The 19,963-nt window shown below is 37.3% G+C and overlaps 2 protein-coding genes across 2 annotated transcripts; one reads left to right on the forward strand and one right to left on the reverse strand.

Annotated features, from left to right (window-relative positions):
• The first annotated feature begins 711 nt into the window (after nt 1-711).
• On the forward strand, nt 712-3,541 carry LOC101293874 (adagio protein 3-like). The gene is made up of 2 exons (XM_004297384.1): nt 712-1,032; nt 1,727-3,541. The coding sequence occupies exons 1-2, from the start codon at nt 746-748 to the stop codon at nt 3,336-3,338; spliced, it is 1,899 nt and encodes a 632-aa protein (XP_004297432.1). The 5' UTR covers nt 712-745; the 3' UTR covers nt 3,339-3,541.
• Nucleotides 3,542-4,140: 599 nt separating this feature from the next.
• On the reverse strand, nt 4,141-9,817 carry LOC101294167 (dynamin-related protein 1C-like). The gene is made up of 16 exons (XM_004297385.1): nt 9,523-9,817; nt 9,358-9,421; nt 8,873-8,980; nt 8,343-8,444; nt 8,158-8,208; nt 7,984-8,045; nt 7,529-7,619; nt 7,351-7,415; nt 6,932-7,126; nt 6,727-6,846; nt 6,579-6,649; nt 5,751-5,976; nt 5,585-5,635; nt 5,085-5,349; nt 4,745-4,884; nt 4,141-4,653 (listed from the first exon to the last, which is right to left on the reverse strand). Exons 1-16 carry the CDS (start codon nt 9,652-9,654, stop codon nt 4,528-4,530), a joined length of 1,869 nt encoding a protein of 622 aa, XP_004297433.1. The 5' UTR covers nt 9,655-9,817; the 3' UTR covers nt 4,141-4,527.
• Between the last annotated feature and the right edge of the window lie 10,146 nt (nt 9,818-19,963).

Raw genomic sequence — 19,963 nt, forward strand, 5'->3', positions numbered from 1 at the left:
AGGAACAGTGTAGAAACATGGTATTTCCGGGTTTTGCCCCTGGTTTGGGTCTGGGTAATTCTGCTTCTATCTATGTTGACACATTCAAAGTTTCTTTCAGTTTCCAGAAACCCAGAGAGAAAAAAGATCCTAGAGAATTTGAGAGAAAATCTACCCAAAAAAATTAAGAGAGAAAAGAGAGCAGCGTTTAGCCCCCATAACATAACACAAACAAAATGATGTCTTCGCGAACTTTCTTCAAACTCTCTCTCTCCACCTAATTCTGTTAAGCTGAGCCTCCACCTCTCCCTTGTCAAATGTATTAGATAATGAGGCTAAGGTAACGCGTATATACGGACTATCTGAACTCTAAATCTCTCAAATTTCGAAAACATTATGAAAAACATAACGTGTTTAAAAAATTAACATGTTGAACGAGAATTCAGACTCTCTGTTTGTCAAATTAGTTTAATGAGTAATCGAAAACCTCACCCAACTGAGAAACTTGAGGCTGCGCCCAAATCAACCCGATCTTCAAACTTAACTTGTGCTCATAAGTAACATCGTAGACACAAATCTATGAACTAATGAAACTGTGAAAGTATGAAACGGTTATAAATATCCCGATGGCATTTCCGCAGATAAAAATATCCAACAGGGCCATTTCGGTCAGAGAAACCTTCCACGTTGCAGCTATAAATAGAACTACATCAAGATATTTAATTTTACTATATAAAAACCAGAGACAAAGCTGAGCTGAGAAGAAATGGCGATGCCGAAGAAACACGAAGGAGAAGAAGAAGAAGAAGAGGTTCAGAACTTCGGGAAGAGACTGAAATGCATCAAACACGAGGAGGTTCAATACCAACAAGATGATGAAGAAGAAGAAGAAGAAGACGAGATGAAGGCAGAGATGGTGAGTATGTACCCAATGACACCCACATCGTTTGTGGTCTCGGATGCTCTAGAGCCCGATTGTCCCATCATTTACGTCAACAAAGTGTTCGAGACTTTCACCGGATACGGAGCTCATGAAGTCCTCGGTCGCAACTGGTATTGATTTTGACTTCGGTTTTGGTTTTGTTTATTTCACTGTTTTTGATGGTGTTGAGCTGTTTAGTTTCTAGCGTGTGTTTGAAATGGTGGATGTGTGTTAGGAAATTGGATTTGGGTTTTGTGTGTAGTTCGCGAATGTAGAGGAAAGTGAACGTCTTGGTTGGTTTAGAAATAGTGAAGAATGATTCGAATTGATATGGTTTTGTTTGTTTAAGGTAGTTTGAGATGAGCATCGGTGTTTTTGAGTTTGGTTGTAAATAGTTTAGTGGAGATGGGTTGGATTACGAGAGAGTGTGTCAACTGTTCATTTTCAGTTGTGGATGTTTGCTTTGTATCGAATTGGCTGGCATAGGTTGAGCCTGAGAAAATGCAGGTGACCACATTCGTAGATATGTATAAGTTGAGAGGGACTGGAATACTGAACTTTTCGCTGACGCTAAACAGAGAATCTCTAATTCCATATCTGAGGGAGAATATACTAATGAAATTAGGAGTTAGTAAACAAAAAGAAGCAATGAGATGAAAGCATACTAGTTAAGTTGGGGTGCTTTGCATTTGTTTGAGCTGGTTCACATGCTATTGATCCATGTCTGTAGGTGCGCTTTCATAAAGTATCTGTGATTTGATACATTGATAGTTATGTGTCTCAGAAGTTATCTTACCATTACTTCTGTGTTTTCTTTTGTTTCAGTCGGTTCTTACAATATAGGGACCCTCATGCTCAAAGACGACATCCTCTGGTGGATCCTGATGTAGTTTCTGAGATTAGAAGGTGTCTTGAAGAAGGAGTTGAGTTCTTGGGTGAGCTTCTTAACTTCAGTAAGGATGGCACTCCCCTAGTGAATAGGCTAAGGCTGAAACCAATAGTTGATGATAGCGGAACTGTCACACACATCATAGGCATTCAAGTGTTTTTTGAAACAAAAATAGACCTCAACAGTGTATCATATCCAGTTTACAAAGAGACATGCTCTGAGCAGGACACTCAATCCAGCAAGTATTTTCTCACCAGTGGACAAACGCCTTTCACCCAACATCAAGAAATTTGTGGGATTCTTCAGCTCTCAGATGAAGTGTTGGCTCACAACATCTTATCGCGCTTGACTCCGAGGGATGTGGCATCCATTGGGTCTGTCTGTAGAAGAATCCGTCAACTGACAAAAAATGAGCATGTGAGGAAGATGGTATGTCAAAATGCATGGGGGAGAGAAGTCACCGGTACTTTGGAATTGATGACTGATAAGTTAGGGTGGGGGCGTCTGGCTAGGGAACTGACAACTCTTGAGGCTGTTTGTTGGAGGAAATTTACTGTTGGAGGTTCGGTGGAGCCTTCTCGGTGCAACTTTAGTGCCTGTGCTGTGGGAAATCGACTTGTACTGTTTGGAGGCGAAGGTGTTGATATGCAGCCAATGGATGACACATTTGTTCTCAATCTAGATGCTTCCAATCCAGAGTGGACTCGAGTAAGTGTGAAATCATCGCCACCAGGGCGATGGGGACACACTCTTTCATGTTTGAATGGTTCTTTGTTGGTAGTGTTTGGGGGATGCGGGCGGCAAGGGTTGCTCAATGATGTTTTTGTTCTTGACTTGGATGCCAAGCAGCCAACATGGAAAGAAGTTCATGGAGGAACTCCTCCTCTCCCTAGATCCTGGCATAGTTCTTGCACGATAGAAGGTTCTAAATTAGTTGTGTCAGGTGGATGCACGGATGGTGGGATACTCCTTAGCGACACATACGTATTGGATCTCACCAGAGGCAATCCAACATGGAGAGAGATTCCAACTTCGTGGTCTCCTCCCTGTAGGTTGGGACATTCGCTTTCAGTTTATGGCAGATCAAAGATTCTCATGTTTGGTGGACTTGCCAACAGTGGGCACTTACGGTTGAGATCAGGTGAGACTTACACCATTGATTTGGAAGACGAAGAGCCTCAATGGAGGCAACTGGAATGTAATGCATTCACCAGCATTGACAGCCAGAGTGCAGTGCTTCCTCCTCCTAGACTCGATCATGTTGCTATGAGCATGCCTTGTGGAAGGATTATCATATTTGGTGGTTCAATTGCTGGGCTGCATTCTCCTTCTCAGCTTTTCCTTTTGGATCCTTCTGAAGAGAAACCGTCATGGAGAATTCTGAACGTTCCCGGGCAACCACCTAAATTTGCTTGGGGTCACAGCACCTGTGTGGTCGGAGGGACAAGGGTCCTGGTGTTGGGTGGCCACACAGGTGAGGAGTGGATACTTAATGACTTGCATGAGTTGTGCTTAGCAAGCAGGCAGGACTCAGAGTCAGATCTATGATTTTACTTTACTGTGCACCAACCACTGGAAGAAAGTTTTGGTCTGTGATATCTGTGAGTTGAGTGCATTCCACCCAAGTCCTAAGTGATTGGCTTTGTCTTCTGTTATGATGATTCGGTGTTTGATGTGTGTATGTGTGCTTAGATTTGTACTACACTGTATTTAGATCACACTCTGAATCATTTTGAATGATTCATTGTTCCGGATGTACATTGTGAGCTGAGGATATGAATGCATACAAGTTTATTTCCAGAGAATATTTGATTGAGACCAGACTCTTCTTGACTGCTACTTCTATAACTTTCAGTTTCCATTTTCTCTACCTCTAATTTGGGTCTGGGAAGAATCCGAAGATTGCTCAATGCTGTTCATAGCTCTGATTTGAAGTCGTTTACCTCGTATGATCTATGGCTTTCAATCTTTGATATTGTGAATTAACATTGTCTGGTAGGGAGCCCAGAGGCAGAGACCGTTCTCTTTCCATCTCTCTCCTCCTTCTCAGTTGTCACCGGTGGATTGATTTAGAGTCGGTCAGAGTCATCGTCGTGTTAGACAAAACAATCACAACTGCAATTGCAGAGAGTAGAACACATCTCTCAACAAAAGAGATTCAAGTTTCATGTGTCTCGCAATCCAGCTGTGCGTTACTGCTTCCGGTACCCAAATATGTCCTCAGCATCATTTGGCAGGGTTAAGATACCATGGACAATAAATGATGAATATCAGAAAAAGTTTTGAGAACAGATCAAGGGCTCAAGCATTAGTAAAATGGTAATTACAGTTCCTAAAACATATTCCATTTGAAAAAGATGATAATGATAAAATTATAACAAACCATGTCTACAGAAAATTTCATATCTCAGAAGAATAAATTTTCATGAATAGCGATCATTTGGTAAGGAACCAAAACATTTAATAACAAAATAATCATCGCTTGAGTTTGAGTTGATCTTGTATACAATAAGGTATAAGGCTGGAAGAAAAGAAAAAGAATCACGTCCAACTTCAAACTCTATATGCTCGTGCAGCAGCTGCGGCCTGTGACCGTCTCTGCTGCCTGTATACCTAATTAATTTGAAGTAGATTAAAGAATATGCAGATTGATCTGGTAGTGGTGAATGGTGATATCTGCTTGTCATGTTTGATGGTAAATGACACACGTCTACTCGTATAACAGTTATGAGGTCTTTCATTTCCATGCGACAGAGTCAATCTCATCTCTGGCTGACTTGTACAGTTCAAGCCGTTTGGCAATGAGCGTCCGTTTTTCCATGAGTGCTGGATCCTCATCCAACATTGCACCTAGCCTCTCCTTCTGCAAAGGAAACACAGTCATTTGTCATCAGCTTCTATTCAATATGTTGACTTCACCACAACAGGTTTTGCTTTTGAAAAGGAAATTTCACCTCTTGCCTCCCAATTTGAGCATAGAAGTGGTTTAGAAGGGATCTTTTGGCCTCTCGAACTTGACAGTGAACAACGGCCTTCGGTATCGAATTCCTCAGAGTCTCACAGACCATCATGATATAAGAGTTGACATTTGATGCTGATACATGAAAGATACAAAAATCGTCATTTCTTAACCCCATCTTTAAAACATCTTATAAATGAGTTGACATAAAGCTTATAATAACCAGTAGAACTTGATGAAACTTAGTGCCAAATTATATGCTAAGTTGTATATCTATGTGGATTGTGTGAGTGCGTGCGCGCCTCTAATGGGAAAGTGAGGAGAAATTTACATACCAATCCTCCTGAGATAATTATCTCCATACGAGTCCATATTCGGTGCTGGCGGTTCTTTTCTATTTTTGTCTGCATTTGGTCCTGTTTGGTTTGGATGTCTGTCCCCTTCCATATTAAGCTTCCTGAAAAATTCCACTGTTAGGTAGCTAGACTCCATTTCCACAAGCCGTGTAACTGTTTTCCTGCTTTCATCACGGAATCTTTCCAATGCTTCTGTGCAAGCTGCTGCAATGTCAGATGTAAGAGTAGGGAAGCGTTTCAATTCCTACAATTTCCATAAAGTAGCATCAGTAAACAAAGTCCCATTATCAGTTGACTAAAAAATCTTGACTGGAACAGGACCATAATTGAAATTATATCAAAGATTTTAACTATGTTGACTAGAGATAAACTTTGTAGGGCTATTTTCTCTTACAATTGATGCTGATAGAATTTACATATTTAAAGGTAACCTGATTTTGAATACAACTTAGTTAACTCTTATGCAAAATTTTACTCACCTCTGTCTCAGCTATCGATTTCCGTACAAGTTCTTTTAAAACAAAGTGCACCTGCGCGAAAGCAATGGAGTCAAAATCAGATTGCCACAGGAGTAAAATTATTTACTACAGTAACCATCTTGAAGACAAAAAATATAGTAACCAAAGTAGACCAATAGAACATTACAGCATCCACAGAGGCTTCAGCTGGTCCTTTGAAATAGACGATAGATCCATCAATAAGTCTGCGATATCCTTGTTCTGGAGCAATCAAATGGGGCTGATAACCATCAGCCTCTGAAACAACTTTTTGGACATTCCTTATTGAGAGATGCCGATCAAATGGGAGCTTCTTTAATGCAGCCGGTAATTGATGGTCAAAAACTTTGTATATTCGATCTCCACCAGGTCGCCTGAAGTCGCAACTTATGTTAGTTTTTATCTATGTAGAACATGGGTAGAAAATTACATTTCCACACTTAGATATCAAATTACAGTATAACAGAAATCTACTTATTCTGACACAGGAATCAACATAAACATGAGCAAGTACAAGGGTGCTAATTCTCTTTCAAGGGTTTTCATATTCCCTGTCTACAGCTTGGAAATAGCTGTCAACTTTATTCTCACAGAGCGTAAAGACTCTAGGGAGCTTTAATGAAACTAAAAAACAAAGTATTGCAAAACCAGCCCATCCATAATATATAAATCTGCGGTCCTGCAGTACTGATAGAATATTTTTGAAAAATTTACACCAACTAAGAGCAAAGTGTTCAGAAAATGGCAATCAAAACTTTATATGCAAGCTCAAGATCGAGTATCTTGCGAAATACAAGACAGATAAGTAATCAGACAGTACATTTATTATCTGATGCAATGAATCAAGAGTATATGTTGTGAGACGAACTGCAATAGTTATACAATTATACTGACCAATTTAAAGAAATAAAAAGCAGAACATAAAATGTTAACTCAAATGGTCAATATAATGTTATAAAGAGGTCATGAAATTTACCCTCCATCCAGGTGTTCCTTGAATACGCGGTCAAATGCACGACATAATTCTAAAATAGTGTACAATTGGGCCTATAAATAAAGTAACACATGTAAGGCATATGTTTCATGAACAAATAAAGTATATTTAAAAGGTCAACATCTGTTACCCCTGAATCTACGCCAACTGGCCTGCCAATGCGATCCAGCTCTGCATCAAGTTCACTAATTGTCTTATTAATCAACGCAATGATACTGGGTATCCGCTGCCTGATGACAGTCTCCAAATGCTGATAAAAAGAAGAATGAAATCAAGCAGTGAGAATTCCATATGATCATTATCTAAAGCCGATAGAGGATGTGACAAATAATGACCTTAGACAAAAGTTTGGCGAGATACTCTGACCCCATTCTATGTGCCAAGTGTCCATAATCAGGACTGTTTTCAAAGTATTCCTGCTCCTTCCTACGAGCAGCCATCATATCAACGTTCTTGTTGATATCAGCTTGAGAACGGTTCACAATTCCAACCCATGGGTGTTGCAGTCTATATGCCCTTCCTTCTATAACCTTAAACATTCAAACATTTAGCCATTAGTTTAAAGTTATGGCCACCACCAGAAGGAAACTTATTATAGGTACAAACAAATATTTTAGATAAAATACTTGTACTCATATATTCATGAAATAAGAAAAGGCTAACACTCCCTGCCAGTTAAAATTCTGCATTTCTGCCCAAGTAACTTTTATTTATTGTCTAATCATTTACTGAAGTGATAAAATTGGATCCTTACATCGAGAGCGTTGGTTCCCTTGTCCATTAAATCCAGCTTTGTCATCACTCCAAATGTTCTTTCACCTAAAAATACAAACACAACAGTGAAAACCGAGTGTTTTGGCTTTTAAAAGCAGCAATCCTTTGATAAATAATTATGAAACAACAGAGTTATAGCCTCTAGAGATATCTTTTACCTGATGGATCGACTTCTCTTGCAAGTTTAATGGCATCTGAAGTGGCAATATCTTGATTAGCAGGAGATATAGCCAATATAATGCAGTTAGGCTGCAAATCAAAGAAGTTCATCAGATTGAGTGCTACTAGTAAAAACTAAGAAATCCATAATGTATTGATCATGGGAAGATGTGAAAAATAAAGCTGTGTTTACTATCAGAGCTACAAATCAAAGAAGTTCATCAGATTGGGTGCTACACTGCTACTAGTAAAAAGTAAGAAATCCATAATGTATCGTTCATGGGAAGATGTGAAAACTAGAGCTCTGTGTTTACCATCGGAGCTGCATGTCAAACATCTCCTAGTATGTGCAACGTCATTAGTTAAATATTAGCTTTAGGATGTGTCTGTGTATATTTTGAACATGTGGTAAATGGGAGTTTGTCTGATTCAATCGAAAAACAAGCCTCCTCACCTTCTCAACATAAGAACGGACCATATTCTCAATGTCCTCGACAATGCTGTCTGGTTGTCCCTCTGCAGAAGACAAAAAGAAATATATTAACTAACATGGAGAGAGACAGAGTCAGAGACAGAGACAGAGATAGAGACAGAGATAGAGACAGAGAGAAATAGAGAGAGTAATTACCTACAGCAACCTTAGTCAATCCAGGAAGATCTATGAGAGTCAAGTTTACAACTGCAAGGTACACCCAGAAATGAGGGAAAATCCATAAACAAATAGACAGAATAGTATACTTTTAAATTAGTATATGTGATGATGTAAGTAAATGATTTAGTCCATTATGTTATCACAGGAGATGAAATACGCACCATTTGGAGAATATATGCTGAGATGAATTGGGATGTTAGAGATGTGTTTTGTTTTCCCAGTTATACGATCAGTCTCATCTGAGATCTCCTTGCGTACAGAAGCTGCATAATAAGGAAACAGGAACTCTCAGTGTTCATAACAATGTAAATGCTAACACCTTTAGACTAATCTTGTAAGCTGTAATTTAGATCCCTGCACATTCAGCACAGAACTCCACCTCGTGACAATTCACTTCCTCACATATAATAGTACAAGAGGATTCCAAATTTCAAACCGGAACTAGACCAAAGTATAAAATATTGTCTCCATTGAAAGGCAAATAAAAAATGTATCCCTGTATAGTATAAACTAAAAAGAAGGATGAAAAACACAGGAAAAAAAAAGTTTTATTTGCATTTCAAAGGTAGAGTGATGCACTCCTCACAGGCAAGTGCTTGTAGAAATGTATCAGTATCCCTACAAAATCTCTTAATATTCACCTCTATATCATTCCAAGAGAAAATGCACCTCGTATTAAAAGTCAACATACCAAAATCAGTAAACTTCTTCCTGGGCGCATGAAGAAACTCTGCATATTCAGACCGGCCTTCCTCTAACCGATGAAGCTGCAACACTAACGGTCTCCTCGTCACAATACCTAAAACATAGAATACGAGACTCAGCAACTCGAAAACCACTACAAACCGCACAACCAACAGTAACTCGCAACTACATTATCCGATTCCTAACTAATTACAAAACCACTACAAACCGCACAACCAACAGTAACTCGCAACTACATTATCCGATTCATAACTAATCACAAAACCAATGAGTAACCACAGCTCGGGCTCAAAATCAACTCCGAAACGTTGTAGTAAGCACAGCATTGTATATATACGCAACTAACACATACTACATTACACATCTTACAATCTACTTCACTTGCATTCGCACTTACAGTTAGGATTAGCAATAACCACACGAAAACGAAAAATGTAACGAATTGAAGAAGAAGAACAAGGAGAGCAGCACCTGATCCACGTGGCAAGAAATCTCTGCCCACCACGCTTTCCAAAACCGAAGACTTCCCGGAGCTCTGTATCACACAAATCAGAATAACAAGTTTGGTATGAGATTCAATACGAAGCTATAGGCATTTTAAAAAAATGGAAGTGAAAGCAAGGAGAAGGTGATGACCTGGCCTCCGACGACGGCGACGGAAGGGAGAGCTTCCCAGAGGGACATGCCCTCGCCGCCGTGATCGCCGAGAGCGGTGCAGGCGCGCTGGATTCGGTTGACGAGGCCGATCAAGCTCTCCAATCTCGCCATGGTGGGATCGAATCGAACCGGAGCGGGTCAAGATCTGAGAGATCGATGAAGGCAATGTGGATCTGAGAAGAAGGATGAAATGTGGGATCGGAGAGTTTGGTGTGGGTTTTGAATCTGAGAAACCAAAGAGAGAAAAAAAAGAGAGGGACAGAATAACCGAATCAACCGTTTTTTTATTTTGTTATGTACGCGTATGTATTGTGTGTGTGTGTATGTTGCTATGTGTATAGTACGTATTTATGTACGGTATATCTAGAGGTTTAGATTTTACGTTGCCAATCAACTTTTAGTCATTTTGAGTTGAGATGTTGTATTTGCAGATTGGTTGATGTTTTATCAAGGAAAGAGGTGGCTCGGAGTCTCGGACTATGTTTTGTATACGTTTCGATCGTTTCGATTTTTTTGAAAGTAATTTGAGGTAGAAATCGATACGAAAAAAATGTTTAAATTGTAACGACAATAAATCGAAGAATGCTACTTTAGAGACTTCAAGTGTCGTATTTCAAGTTCTAGTCTCAAGTGCCTGGAACTGAAGTTTTGTAGTCGGCTTGAGGAGCTTCAAGTTCATGATGAGACTAAAAATCTTGAATCTCTTACATATTTTTCGCATATTGAACCATTTTCAATATGTGATGATGTGACTTGAATAAATCCTTCAAGTTGAAAAGTATCAACATATTTATCGTAAGTCGTGACAGCTTCGACGTCTCCTATCACTTGCCTTGGGTGACATTGTTTTTAAATGCAAAATTCCTAACTAGTATGACTCTAGCCCGCATGAGAATCGCAAACATTAGCTCAAATGTTCAAAGTGATAGAGCGCTTTCTTCCCTCTTTGAAAACCTTGTCCTTCACACTTTCATGGTTTGCTGACAAATCTCTCTCCTCATTGCTATCGCAGTGCCCTTCCCTTGAGAATTTGTCAATAATTGGATGTGGGTTTGAAAACTCAAAGTGTCATGTTTCAAGTTCTAGTCTCAAGTCCTTCAAAGTAGAGTATTGCGAGCGGTTAAAAGTTCTTCAAGTTGATGATGAAGCAAAAAAACCTTGAATCCTTTACATTTGATCATTCGCCAGGGCAAGATCCAAACTGTGAAAAGGTGATCTTGAATAATACCTTCAACCTGAAAAAGATCTGCATTTTTGTGGATGAGCTAAGAGAATTTTCTTTCAACAGACATCATCGTACACTCAAAGCCAAAATCAATGTCCAAAATCTTCATCTATCTGATTTTCTTGGGACTTTGAATGATGACTATTTTGTTAAAGGTTGTGAGGGGGCCAAGATTGCAGTGCGAGAACTCTGGTTCAAAAATTGGTTCATGCATTACTCTTCACATGTTCCTAGATTGATTGGTTGTCTTCACCGTTGCCTGAAGTTATGGAGGTGAGGATGCCAAATCTACCAAGAAAAGCCAGTAAAGATTATTTCGACTTGATTACACCTTATGCAAAAGTAGAAATATGCAAAAGTGAAATGCACCGGTTTGATGCATTATTAGATAAAGAATTAATGTTAGGTTATATGTGTTGTACCAATCATCTATGAAAGATTTTGCTTTATTACCCTTTTCTCTCTAGCTTTAAGTTTGTTTTGTCCCACTACTAGCATTTGAAGAAACAATCTATGAATTGATGTCGTTAAGCTATAAAAAGATATTAGGTTTAGGCTCAGATTTTAGTTCATAGTTCGGAGTCGTTTGTTATTCAACACGCAGACCGATATATAACTTCATTTGTGGAACAAGAAATTGCTAACTAATAACTTAAAAAATTTACATAGTTTTTTATATTTGAATCGTAAACCATAAGATATCCATTTTTCTCTTTTTCAATCTATTTAAATCAAGTTTTAGAATGAAACGTTTACTTAATTACATTCTCAAACTCAGTTGATACAACATTGTGTGACATAAGGTCTTTATGGTACAACATTTTTTTTTTGGTGAATTATGATACAACATTTACTTAGTCATATTGTTCTTGGTTATATTTGATTTCAAATTAAAGTTATGACACGTCAGCCTAAAACTGGAAAGTGAAGTGATGAAGAAGAAAAAGAAAAAAACATGTGTTGTTGCAAAGAAACGAGAGTAGAATTTCGATAAGAGTCCAGAAAATTCCACTTTGAGACGTGGTGTATTATTGGCCTTTGAATTTAAACAAACGGGTCAGATTAGTAGTGAGAGAGGGTCCTTATCTTTTGAGCATTTAATAGCACGTGGTGTGCTGTATCGATGCTAGCTTTCAAATTTTAAATAAACGGATCAGATTGAACACAGAAAACGACATGGATACAATGGAGACGATCCTTATCTCTATGCGCCCCCACCTCAGCTTTAACCAAAATCCACAAACCCATTTTTAAAGTTTTCCCCCCAATTTTCTCTCCTCAAATATTCTCCTCAAAGCTCCGTTTCTTGATTCACGTTTTCTTTCATAAATCAATTCAATGGCATCTTCACATAACCCGACTCTCCACATCGCCAAGCTGGAGGCGGGGATGGACTAGGCATGCTTAAGGGGGAAATGCTTTAGGAAATTTGGGAAATAGGTACTCTTTGCGCTTTTTCTTTGTATGGTTTCATTTACTTGCTTTGTTTTCATGGTTAATTGATGTTTCGGGTGGGTTGTGTGGGTTTTAGGGTTTGATATTTGGTTTTTGGTTTTGGGTGTGTTTTGATTCTAAGTTTTGATCTTTATTGATTCTAAGTTTTGATCTTTGTTAATTCAAGTTTTGATCTTTGTTAATTCAATGTATTACAACTTATCCTTAGTGCGATAAGGCTCTTCTTCTGGGCATGTAGGGAGATGGGTATGTTTGGATTATGACACTGGGTTTGTACAGACTGCTAAACCTTTTAAACATGCTTGAAAATCCCATCAAAACCCAGAAACTAACACCCAGTTTAGACCATGGCCACATCTAAGAAGGAAGAACAAATAGAGAAGCAAAGTGGTAGTTTGATCTTGCACAATATGTTTAAGCTATGAAGCTCGAAGCTTTTACATTTGTGGCATATGCGAGATGTTTAGATGTGATGATGAATAATGTGCCCAACTTGAACAAGAGGAATTGTTGAAAAAAAATGATGTTTTTCACCATTTTATTTAATCAATTTAAATTGGAGAATTTAAATGGATTATAGGGTGAATAAGAAATAGTCACCCAAAGATGGCTACTTGAAAAGTTTTGGACTTTTCACTTGTGTCTAACGTTTAGAATTCTAGAATTTGTTACAACTACATAACCCTTTGAATTATGTAACAACAAGTTCAATGATGGTTAAATTTTGTAACTAAAGAATGTTAAGGATTGGCATGTTAAAGGTATATCAAAGAATGTCAAGGGTTGGCATGTGAAAGGTTGTAACTCATGAATTTGGATTCATGACATTCATGTGGTGATCACATTCCTCTATGTATAAATAGGTGACACTTCCTTTGTTCTAAACACACATTCGAAACACAAACTCGATAGTCATCTCTTCCTCTCAAAGAGTCATATTTTCTCTAGTTCTAGTTGTTCCGGTGATACAAGAAGGTACTACAAGTTTGTTAGGTGTTCTTGGCAGCAGTGCAACTCCAAATCACAAATAGTCGTTGTATCTTGGGAGACAAGTGTCATCAAGCCTTTTGCACCGGTAGATGAGGCATAATTTGTCTTAAGGAAAATGTGTGAGACACACGACTTGACTTCAACATTTTTCTCTGGTCATACATCCGAGTTGATAGCATAAAACGATATTTGCGTTCTTCATTCTAAATGTTCCAAAACACTCGATTCGCTTCCACAAATTCTACTTCTCCTTCAATCAAGAGTGGTAACCAAAGTTGTTCACAGTAATTTGTTTCATGTTCATCATTTCATTATTTATAATTATTGTTTAATTATAAATTGAATTTATGTGAATATGTATTTACAATATCTAACCCCTTGTTGCTACATGAATTATATTTGTGGTGATGCCATCGTGCATTAGTGACCACCATCAATACCCAAAACCTCAATCTTTTCAAATTCTATGGTTCATCGCATTTAAAGCATGTTGGAAACTAAAAGTATAGAAATGGATCAAAAACCAGATGAAACACAGATAAAACAATTAACTTGAATGGCTTGGTGCAAAACCTTAATGAGGGAAAAAACACCAAGCAAGATTATTCCATTAATCTTCAAAACTTTACAAGTAGTGTTTCTCACACAACTACAAATACTTGTATCTGTTTTTAACTCTCATTTCTCACACAAGTGATTCATGTATCTTTATAAAGAGAAACTGAACAAATACACTGAGACTTACAACACACTCAGTTTTCTCTAGTTCTTACACACAGCTAGATTTGAGTACATAACCCTCTAAGACTTAGGGCGTGTCTTGTTACGTTTTAAGAAAACGTTTTTGCAATATAATTTTACAAAATGAAAACGAGAGAATGAATTGCAAATTTTCAAAATCCAAAAATGCATCCGGCAGAAGTATTGCAAAAACAGACTTACAGAAGGTATTAAGTTTGTATATAGTAAATTTTAAGTTAGTCTTCTTCTTTCCTACGTACCTCACAAAGTTATATATAGAGATTGAAAGATCGATAGCCAAACCCCTATTTTTGCTCAAGAAATTGGAGAAGTCATCAAATTCCTTACATCTGAAAACCCTATTTTTGCTCAAGAAATTGGAGAAGTCATCAAATTCCATACATCTGAAAATCATTATCCTTCAATCTGAATTTCAAGCTCCTCTGTAGTAGGACAATTCAATTGTCTTTGATTAGTCTAAAAAACAAAGCTCCCAAACTTCAACCCTCATCATCATCGATATGAAGTTCTGAACCAGATTTGACCACGCCCGATCAAATCAAAACTTTGACCATCCTTTCTACTCTCGATCTACTCTATTCAGAAAATGTGAAACTTTTATGAAAAAGTTGGCATGAAGAAGTGTTGTATTGTAATGTGCAGATCTGATAGATAAAGGAGATGATAGAGGAAGAAAGTCTTGGAGGTTTAGTGGGACTGTGGTTTTCTTTAACCGTGTGTCAGTGTTTTCTGAAAACAGGGAAAACTATGTAAAGATCGTTTTTCATATTTACTCATAATTCCATAGTTGTATTCTTAAACTTGTTTTCCGTGTTTTCGAAACCAAATGCGCCGAATGCATATTTGATTTGTTTTTGTATTCAAAAAACCAAAAATAGTATTGTAAAACAATACCGAATAGCCCCTTAAACACTCTTAGTTTACTGAGGAGCTGATTCTTCCACAATCAGTGATCCTTGCTTCTTTGACACAACCAGTCGACTAAGTCTTGCAATACAGTCAACCTTTTTCTATCACCACCAGATCTCAGTTCTCACAATCTCAAATGCAACATGTATGCAAGTAAGAAGAGAGGAACTTAGTCTATATCAGATACACACAAGCAGTTTTTATGATGAACATGAATATCAGATCAACATAGAGACAAAGCCAACACAGTCTTTTCTCCACACATACAAAAAGCTTGACTTTCTAAGCACAGCAGAAGCAATTTATAGTGTAAATAACTGATGCCTTTCAATGACAAGATCAAATTTCGTTTCAGAAAAGATGCAATCAGACCACCATCATTTTGCACTTTCCAAAACTCATACACCAGTTGAATGTTATAACACAGTCAATATACAACTCAATTTCCTAATCATCCTCAAGCCAATGATTGAGCACACACATATATCGAATCAGATAAGCAAGATTTATGCAGATATACCTTTTTGTAGAGCACCTGATATGGAAACTATATATCCTATAAAAACCCAAGATTATGCATATAAAACTCTTTAATGATCCTGATATGGAAGTCTTCAAAGAGAAGATTTTTCACATAATTTCCTCAATCAATAAATCATTAACTTGAATGCCGGATCAACTTACCATATATGATATGTTTGAAATTCATTACCTCATAATCCATGATTGGTGCTCAAAAATACCTCTTCCTTTCCTGGATGCATTAAATACCTCTTCCTTGATCTCTTCCTTTCCTGGATGCATTAGGAGATCTTAGTGTTGAATAGGAATAGCCAAATATACTAACAGAAACTCATAATATATATGGGTTTCGGAACGGTTCTTGTCAAACTCGAAAAATTTGTTTACACAATTACATTGATCGAGTTCCCCAAATGAATTGGGTGCTGCAATAAGGTGTGGCTCTGTACTCGTGAGTCGTGATTCAAAAGCTCTCATCATTCCGGAATCTTTGAGAACATTCCCTACACCGTTGCCTGAAAGTTGCACTCTCAAGGTGACAATGCCGAATCCTCCAAAACTGCACAATGGAGACATAAAGTTGCACCCTCAAGCTGTAATTTAAGGTAAATACTTCAATGTGAAGCATAAATGATGGGTGTTCCATATATGGAAGCACACAACTATTGTTTACCTTATCAGCGGAAAAAAAAAAGAATTTCCTTCGCGGCTTTGTCATTTCCAACTACCATTTATCTTGCTTGTTATACAACATAGTCTATTCCGATATCACTACGAATTTAGAAACAAGGGTTAGGCTCCTTCACACACAAGCAACCGTGACGGCAGCCGTTAACATCAAAACCTAATCCCATAAGAACCCTAATATAAAACTCTTCCTGATATATGAGATTTCACCCTTTTTGTTATGTTTTCTTGAATATTCATTCCACCAAGATACTCCTAGTCCTAAACCATCGCTGCCATGAATCTTTATAAAGATCTGAAAATGACCCTTAATTTATATAGTTAATCCCATTGATGCCTTTAAATCCCCTTTTGAATTTCCTTTCTTTTTGGATAAAAAGGTAGCCCTAAACTCGGCCTGAGCCTGACTTGAACCGATGTATTAAATTTGATCTAAAATGTCATATATATATATATATATATATATGTCCAAGTCTCTTGAATATTGATGATCAACACCACACCAAATACTAGAAATAAACTTGACAATAATCCATCAGTTCTTGTCTAAATTCAGGCCTACACATCTTTCCCACACACATGGTACCATGTGGTGCTACACATACATTATACATCTTAAACTACTAACTAAATTAGACCACTACCTTTTTTTCTTCGATGAATTCTGAGCTCGAAACTACGATCTCTTATTGTCATGTCCGCAAATCGCATAAAACCCTAACATATTAATAAGTAGATACGGTGACAAGTTTCAAACACGGTAACGCATGAGAGTAAACCATGTGTGCACAACTCGCAATGCTAGTTGTTGATAGACAATCCCAAAAGTTTAAAGTGAGCGGAGGAAATGGGTCGAAGCCTTAAAGCCAAAGTGAAGCCATGGGTAAAATCAAGTGCAGAGGTTTGGTATTGTGTTTGAACCCCCAAGCAGCAATGTCACTGTGTTTGTTTTTGGGTTCAATTATATGATCAGATTATGTGATTATGAGTTGAAGACTTGAAGATTATCTTTTAGAAATTGAAATCGCAAACACGAAGAAAGGCATAGTTGTGGTTGTTGAGGGATTGAACACAAATCTCATACCCTCACTTCAAATTCGTTTAAAACCTACTGAAGTTTGATTCATATATATTAAGGTCGACTTTTGGAATATGAATATAATGCTTTTGATTTATACCCAGGAATGAAAATAATGAATTGAATATCTCACTTCACCTCTCTGTGTTTGATTCTTGAAGGGATAGCAACGTTATCGAAACTCAAAAGACCAAGGTACCATGTCTTTTCTTATTTTCCCCACAGAAAATGAACAATGAGATTGAAGTTTGGTCCATCCAAGGACTTGCTAGTTAACAATTTGAACTTAAACGATCAACAAATTTGAATCGTCCGATCAAAAAGAGGGAATCTAGGTTTGTCACTCTCCTTGTCCCTCTTTTCAAATATGTATTTCGGGTATTATGAGTTATGTATGGAGTTATTATTAATTTGTTCTAGATAAGTTTAAAAGATCAAACTTATTGGTGTAGTTTTACGTTGTAACTAAGCATTTACAAACAGCTTTTCTCCTGCACCGAAAGGAATTAAGCAATATATTGCTAGACAATACAAATACTTATAGATCACAGATTCGTATAAGAATACATTATGCATGTCCTATTTAATTATTTATTAAATTTTCAATGACTTCAATAGATAAAAGGAGAAAGATCGAAGAAAGGCGATATCAATATTCCCCGAACAATATTTCTATTTCTTTCCATTACAAATCCCAGTATAATCTCGATCTCTTTCATTCTTGTTAATAAGGATCGCAAAAGAGTTAAAGAGGGATAAGGATCCTCTCCTTCGCTAGCCTATATCCTTGTGTATCCTTGACTTCTAATCATGTCCATTAATTACATATCCAAAGGCCACAATTGCACCACCTCAGCATTTTTCTATTAAAAACTCAAAAGTTGGTTTTCCAATACAAAGAGCAACGTTTTCTCGTTCCATCCGTCGTTAACAACAGATCGAACTAAAAAAAAAAAAAAAGGAAAACGAAAAGATCGAGTCCAAGAAAAAGAAAAAGAATGGAAGACGAAGAGATCGAGTCAGATTCTCCTCGACGCCTCATTTCCTATTCCTATCGTGCTTCAATTCTCTATTAACGACTCTGTCTAGAGATTTCACTTTGCAGGCATTCAGATTAGTATAATTTCGGTTGTTTTGCTGTCGAAAACGATGTACTTGAAGATCAGACAGTTCGTTTGCACCTTTGGTAAGAATACCTATATGCCATTGTGATTAATCATTCTTGAGTTTCTCGTTTCGTTTTCATTTGTTTTCTGAATCAATTTTCTCTAAGTTTTCTGCCATGTAACGGTGAACTTCATGTGACAGGATGCTAAAAGGTAAAGGGTAGACAAATAAATAGAACCAACAATGCTCAGAAGAAGAAAGCTGTACTAAAAGCTATATTTGAAAGAGATCGAGAAGGCTGTTAAGAAAGTACTGAAGCGAGAAAGAAAAATTTGGGGAACTCAATCCGTAAAATTGCTATACGACTAAGAATTCCGATCGAGCATATTGTTTCTTATTTTGGGATTTTCATTCACCTATCTTTTTGTTATCCTTGTATCAGTTTCCCACTTTCCCTTTTGTTATGTCATGATATATGACCTGGTTTCAGGTATTGTCTAGTAATTGACCAAAGGGTAATGGCAGATGTTTACACTTTCTTTCTTCTTTACAATAAAGAGATTCCTTATTACTATGAAATTCACAAATTTTTGCTGATGTTGCTGTTCAGTAAGATTCAGTTCCACTTTTTGAACATGGTCATATATATAAGATTTAATATATCAATTGTAAGGTTTTTCAGACCTGAAGAATAATAAGATTTATGAATTGTACTGTTGTTGCTGTTCAAATGAACCTTTTGAACATGGTCATACATGCACAATGTTTTTCAATTGTTGAACTCCGCATACTACACCACCTCTTGTGTCAACATTGGGAATCATTGAAAGATTAGAACAACAGAAATCTCACATCACCAGTGATCACATCCACAAAACAACCTAAAATTCTGGATGTCTGCATTGTTCTGAATAATTAGTGCACATACAACAAAAACCAGAAACAACACATGTAACCAAAAAAGAAAAAAAAAACAGAAACAACACAGGAAAACAAGAAAGGGAGAACATCTAAATTCAAAAGAACAGTCCCTAAGGAGGAGCCGATACTGCATCAACTTGTTACAGGCTTGTAGAACATGAAATAGAGTAGGAGGAGGGTTCTGCCACCAAAGCATATCACACACCAATTGGGGAGCTAAATGCGCAGCAGATGCTTGTGGTTATTCCCAGGCTTGCAAAATAAACCAAAAACTAGAATTCCATGAAACTGTCAAATCCCTCACCACAGCTTCCTTTCTAACATTGAATCCCTTCTTCCCTGCATACTCATTGAAAAATATATAAGCAGCTTCTTAGAGTCAAATTCCATACCGAATTTCGGTTTGCAACTTATGTCAGCCAAGCTAGCTTCTCCACCAATATTTGTTATCTGTACTTCTGTAGTATAGAACACAAATGGATAAACAGAGAGTATATATACATCGAATTCATAGAAAAAAAAATAAAGAACATTTCAAAGTTAGAAAGTAAAATTAGAAAGAGATGCAAGCCACGCAAAATACTATACAATGATCGATCTATATCATCATTCACAGTAGAAACAATGAAAATACCAAAGAGAGGATCTGGAAAACCCAAAGAGAAGGGAGCAAAAGAAAAAAACGAAAAAATGAAGAATAAGACTGAGTTCTGAACAAGAGTAGAAAGCTTACATCTCTTGACACCATAGTTGACATGATTGAT

This window comes from Fragaria vesca, linkage group LG4, assembly GCF_000184155.1.
Source record: "Fragaria vesca subsp. vesca linkage group LG4, FraVesHawaii_1.0, whole genome shotgun sequence".
In the NCBI taxonomy this organism is placed as follows: domain Eukaryota; kingdom Viridiplantae; phylum Streptophyta; class Magnoliopsida; order Rosales; family Rosaceae; genus Fragaria; species Fragaria vesca.

What these genes read in the sequence shown, in the direction of transcription:
- LOC101293874 (XM_004297384.1), top strand. Translation starts at nt 746, where the DNA reads ATGGCGATGCCGAAGAAACACGAAGGAGAAGAAGAAGAAGAAGAGGTT. An exon ending in GAAGTCCTCGGTCGCAACTG is followed by an intron (nt 1,033 to 1,726) that starts GTATTGATTTTG and finishes CTTTTGTTTCAG; the next exon opens with TCGGTTCTTACAATATAGGG.
- LOC101294167 (XM_004297385.1), bottom strand. Translation starts at nt 9,654, where the DNA reads ATGGCGAGATTGGAGAGCTTGATCGGCCTCGTCAACCGAATCCAGCGC. An exon ending in TTTCTTGCCACGTGGATCAG is followed by an intron (nt 8,981 to 9,357) that starts GTGCTGCTCTCC and finishes TCTATGTTTTAG; the next exon opens with GTATTGTGACGAGGAGACCG. An exon ending in TAATTATCTCAGGAGGATTG is followed by an intron (nt 4,885 to 5,084) that starts GTATGTAAATTT and finishes TTCATGTATCAG; the next exon opens with CATCAAATGTCAACTCTTAT.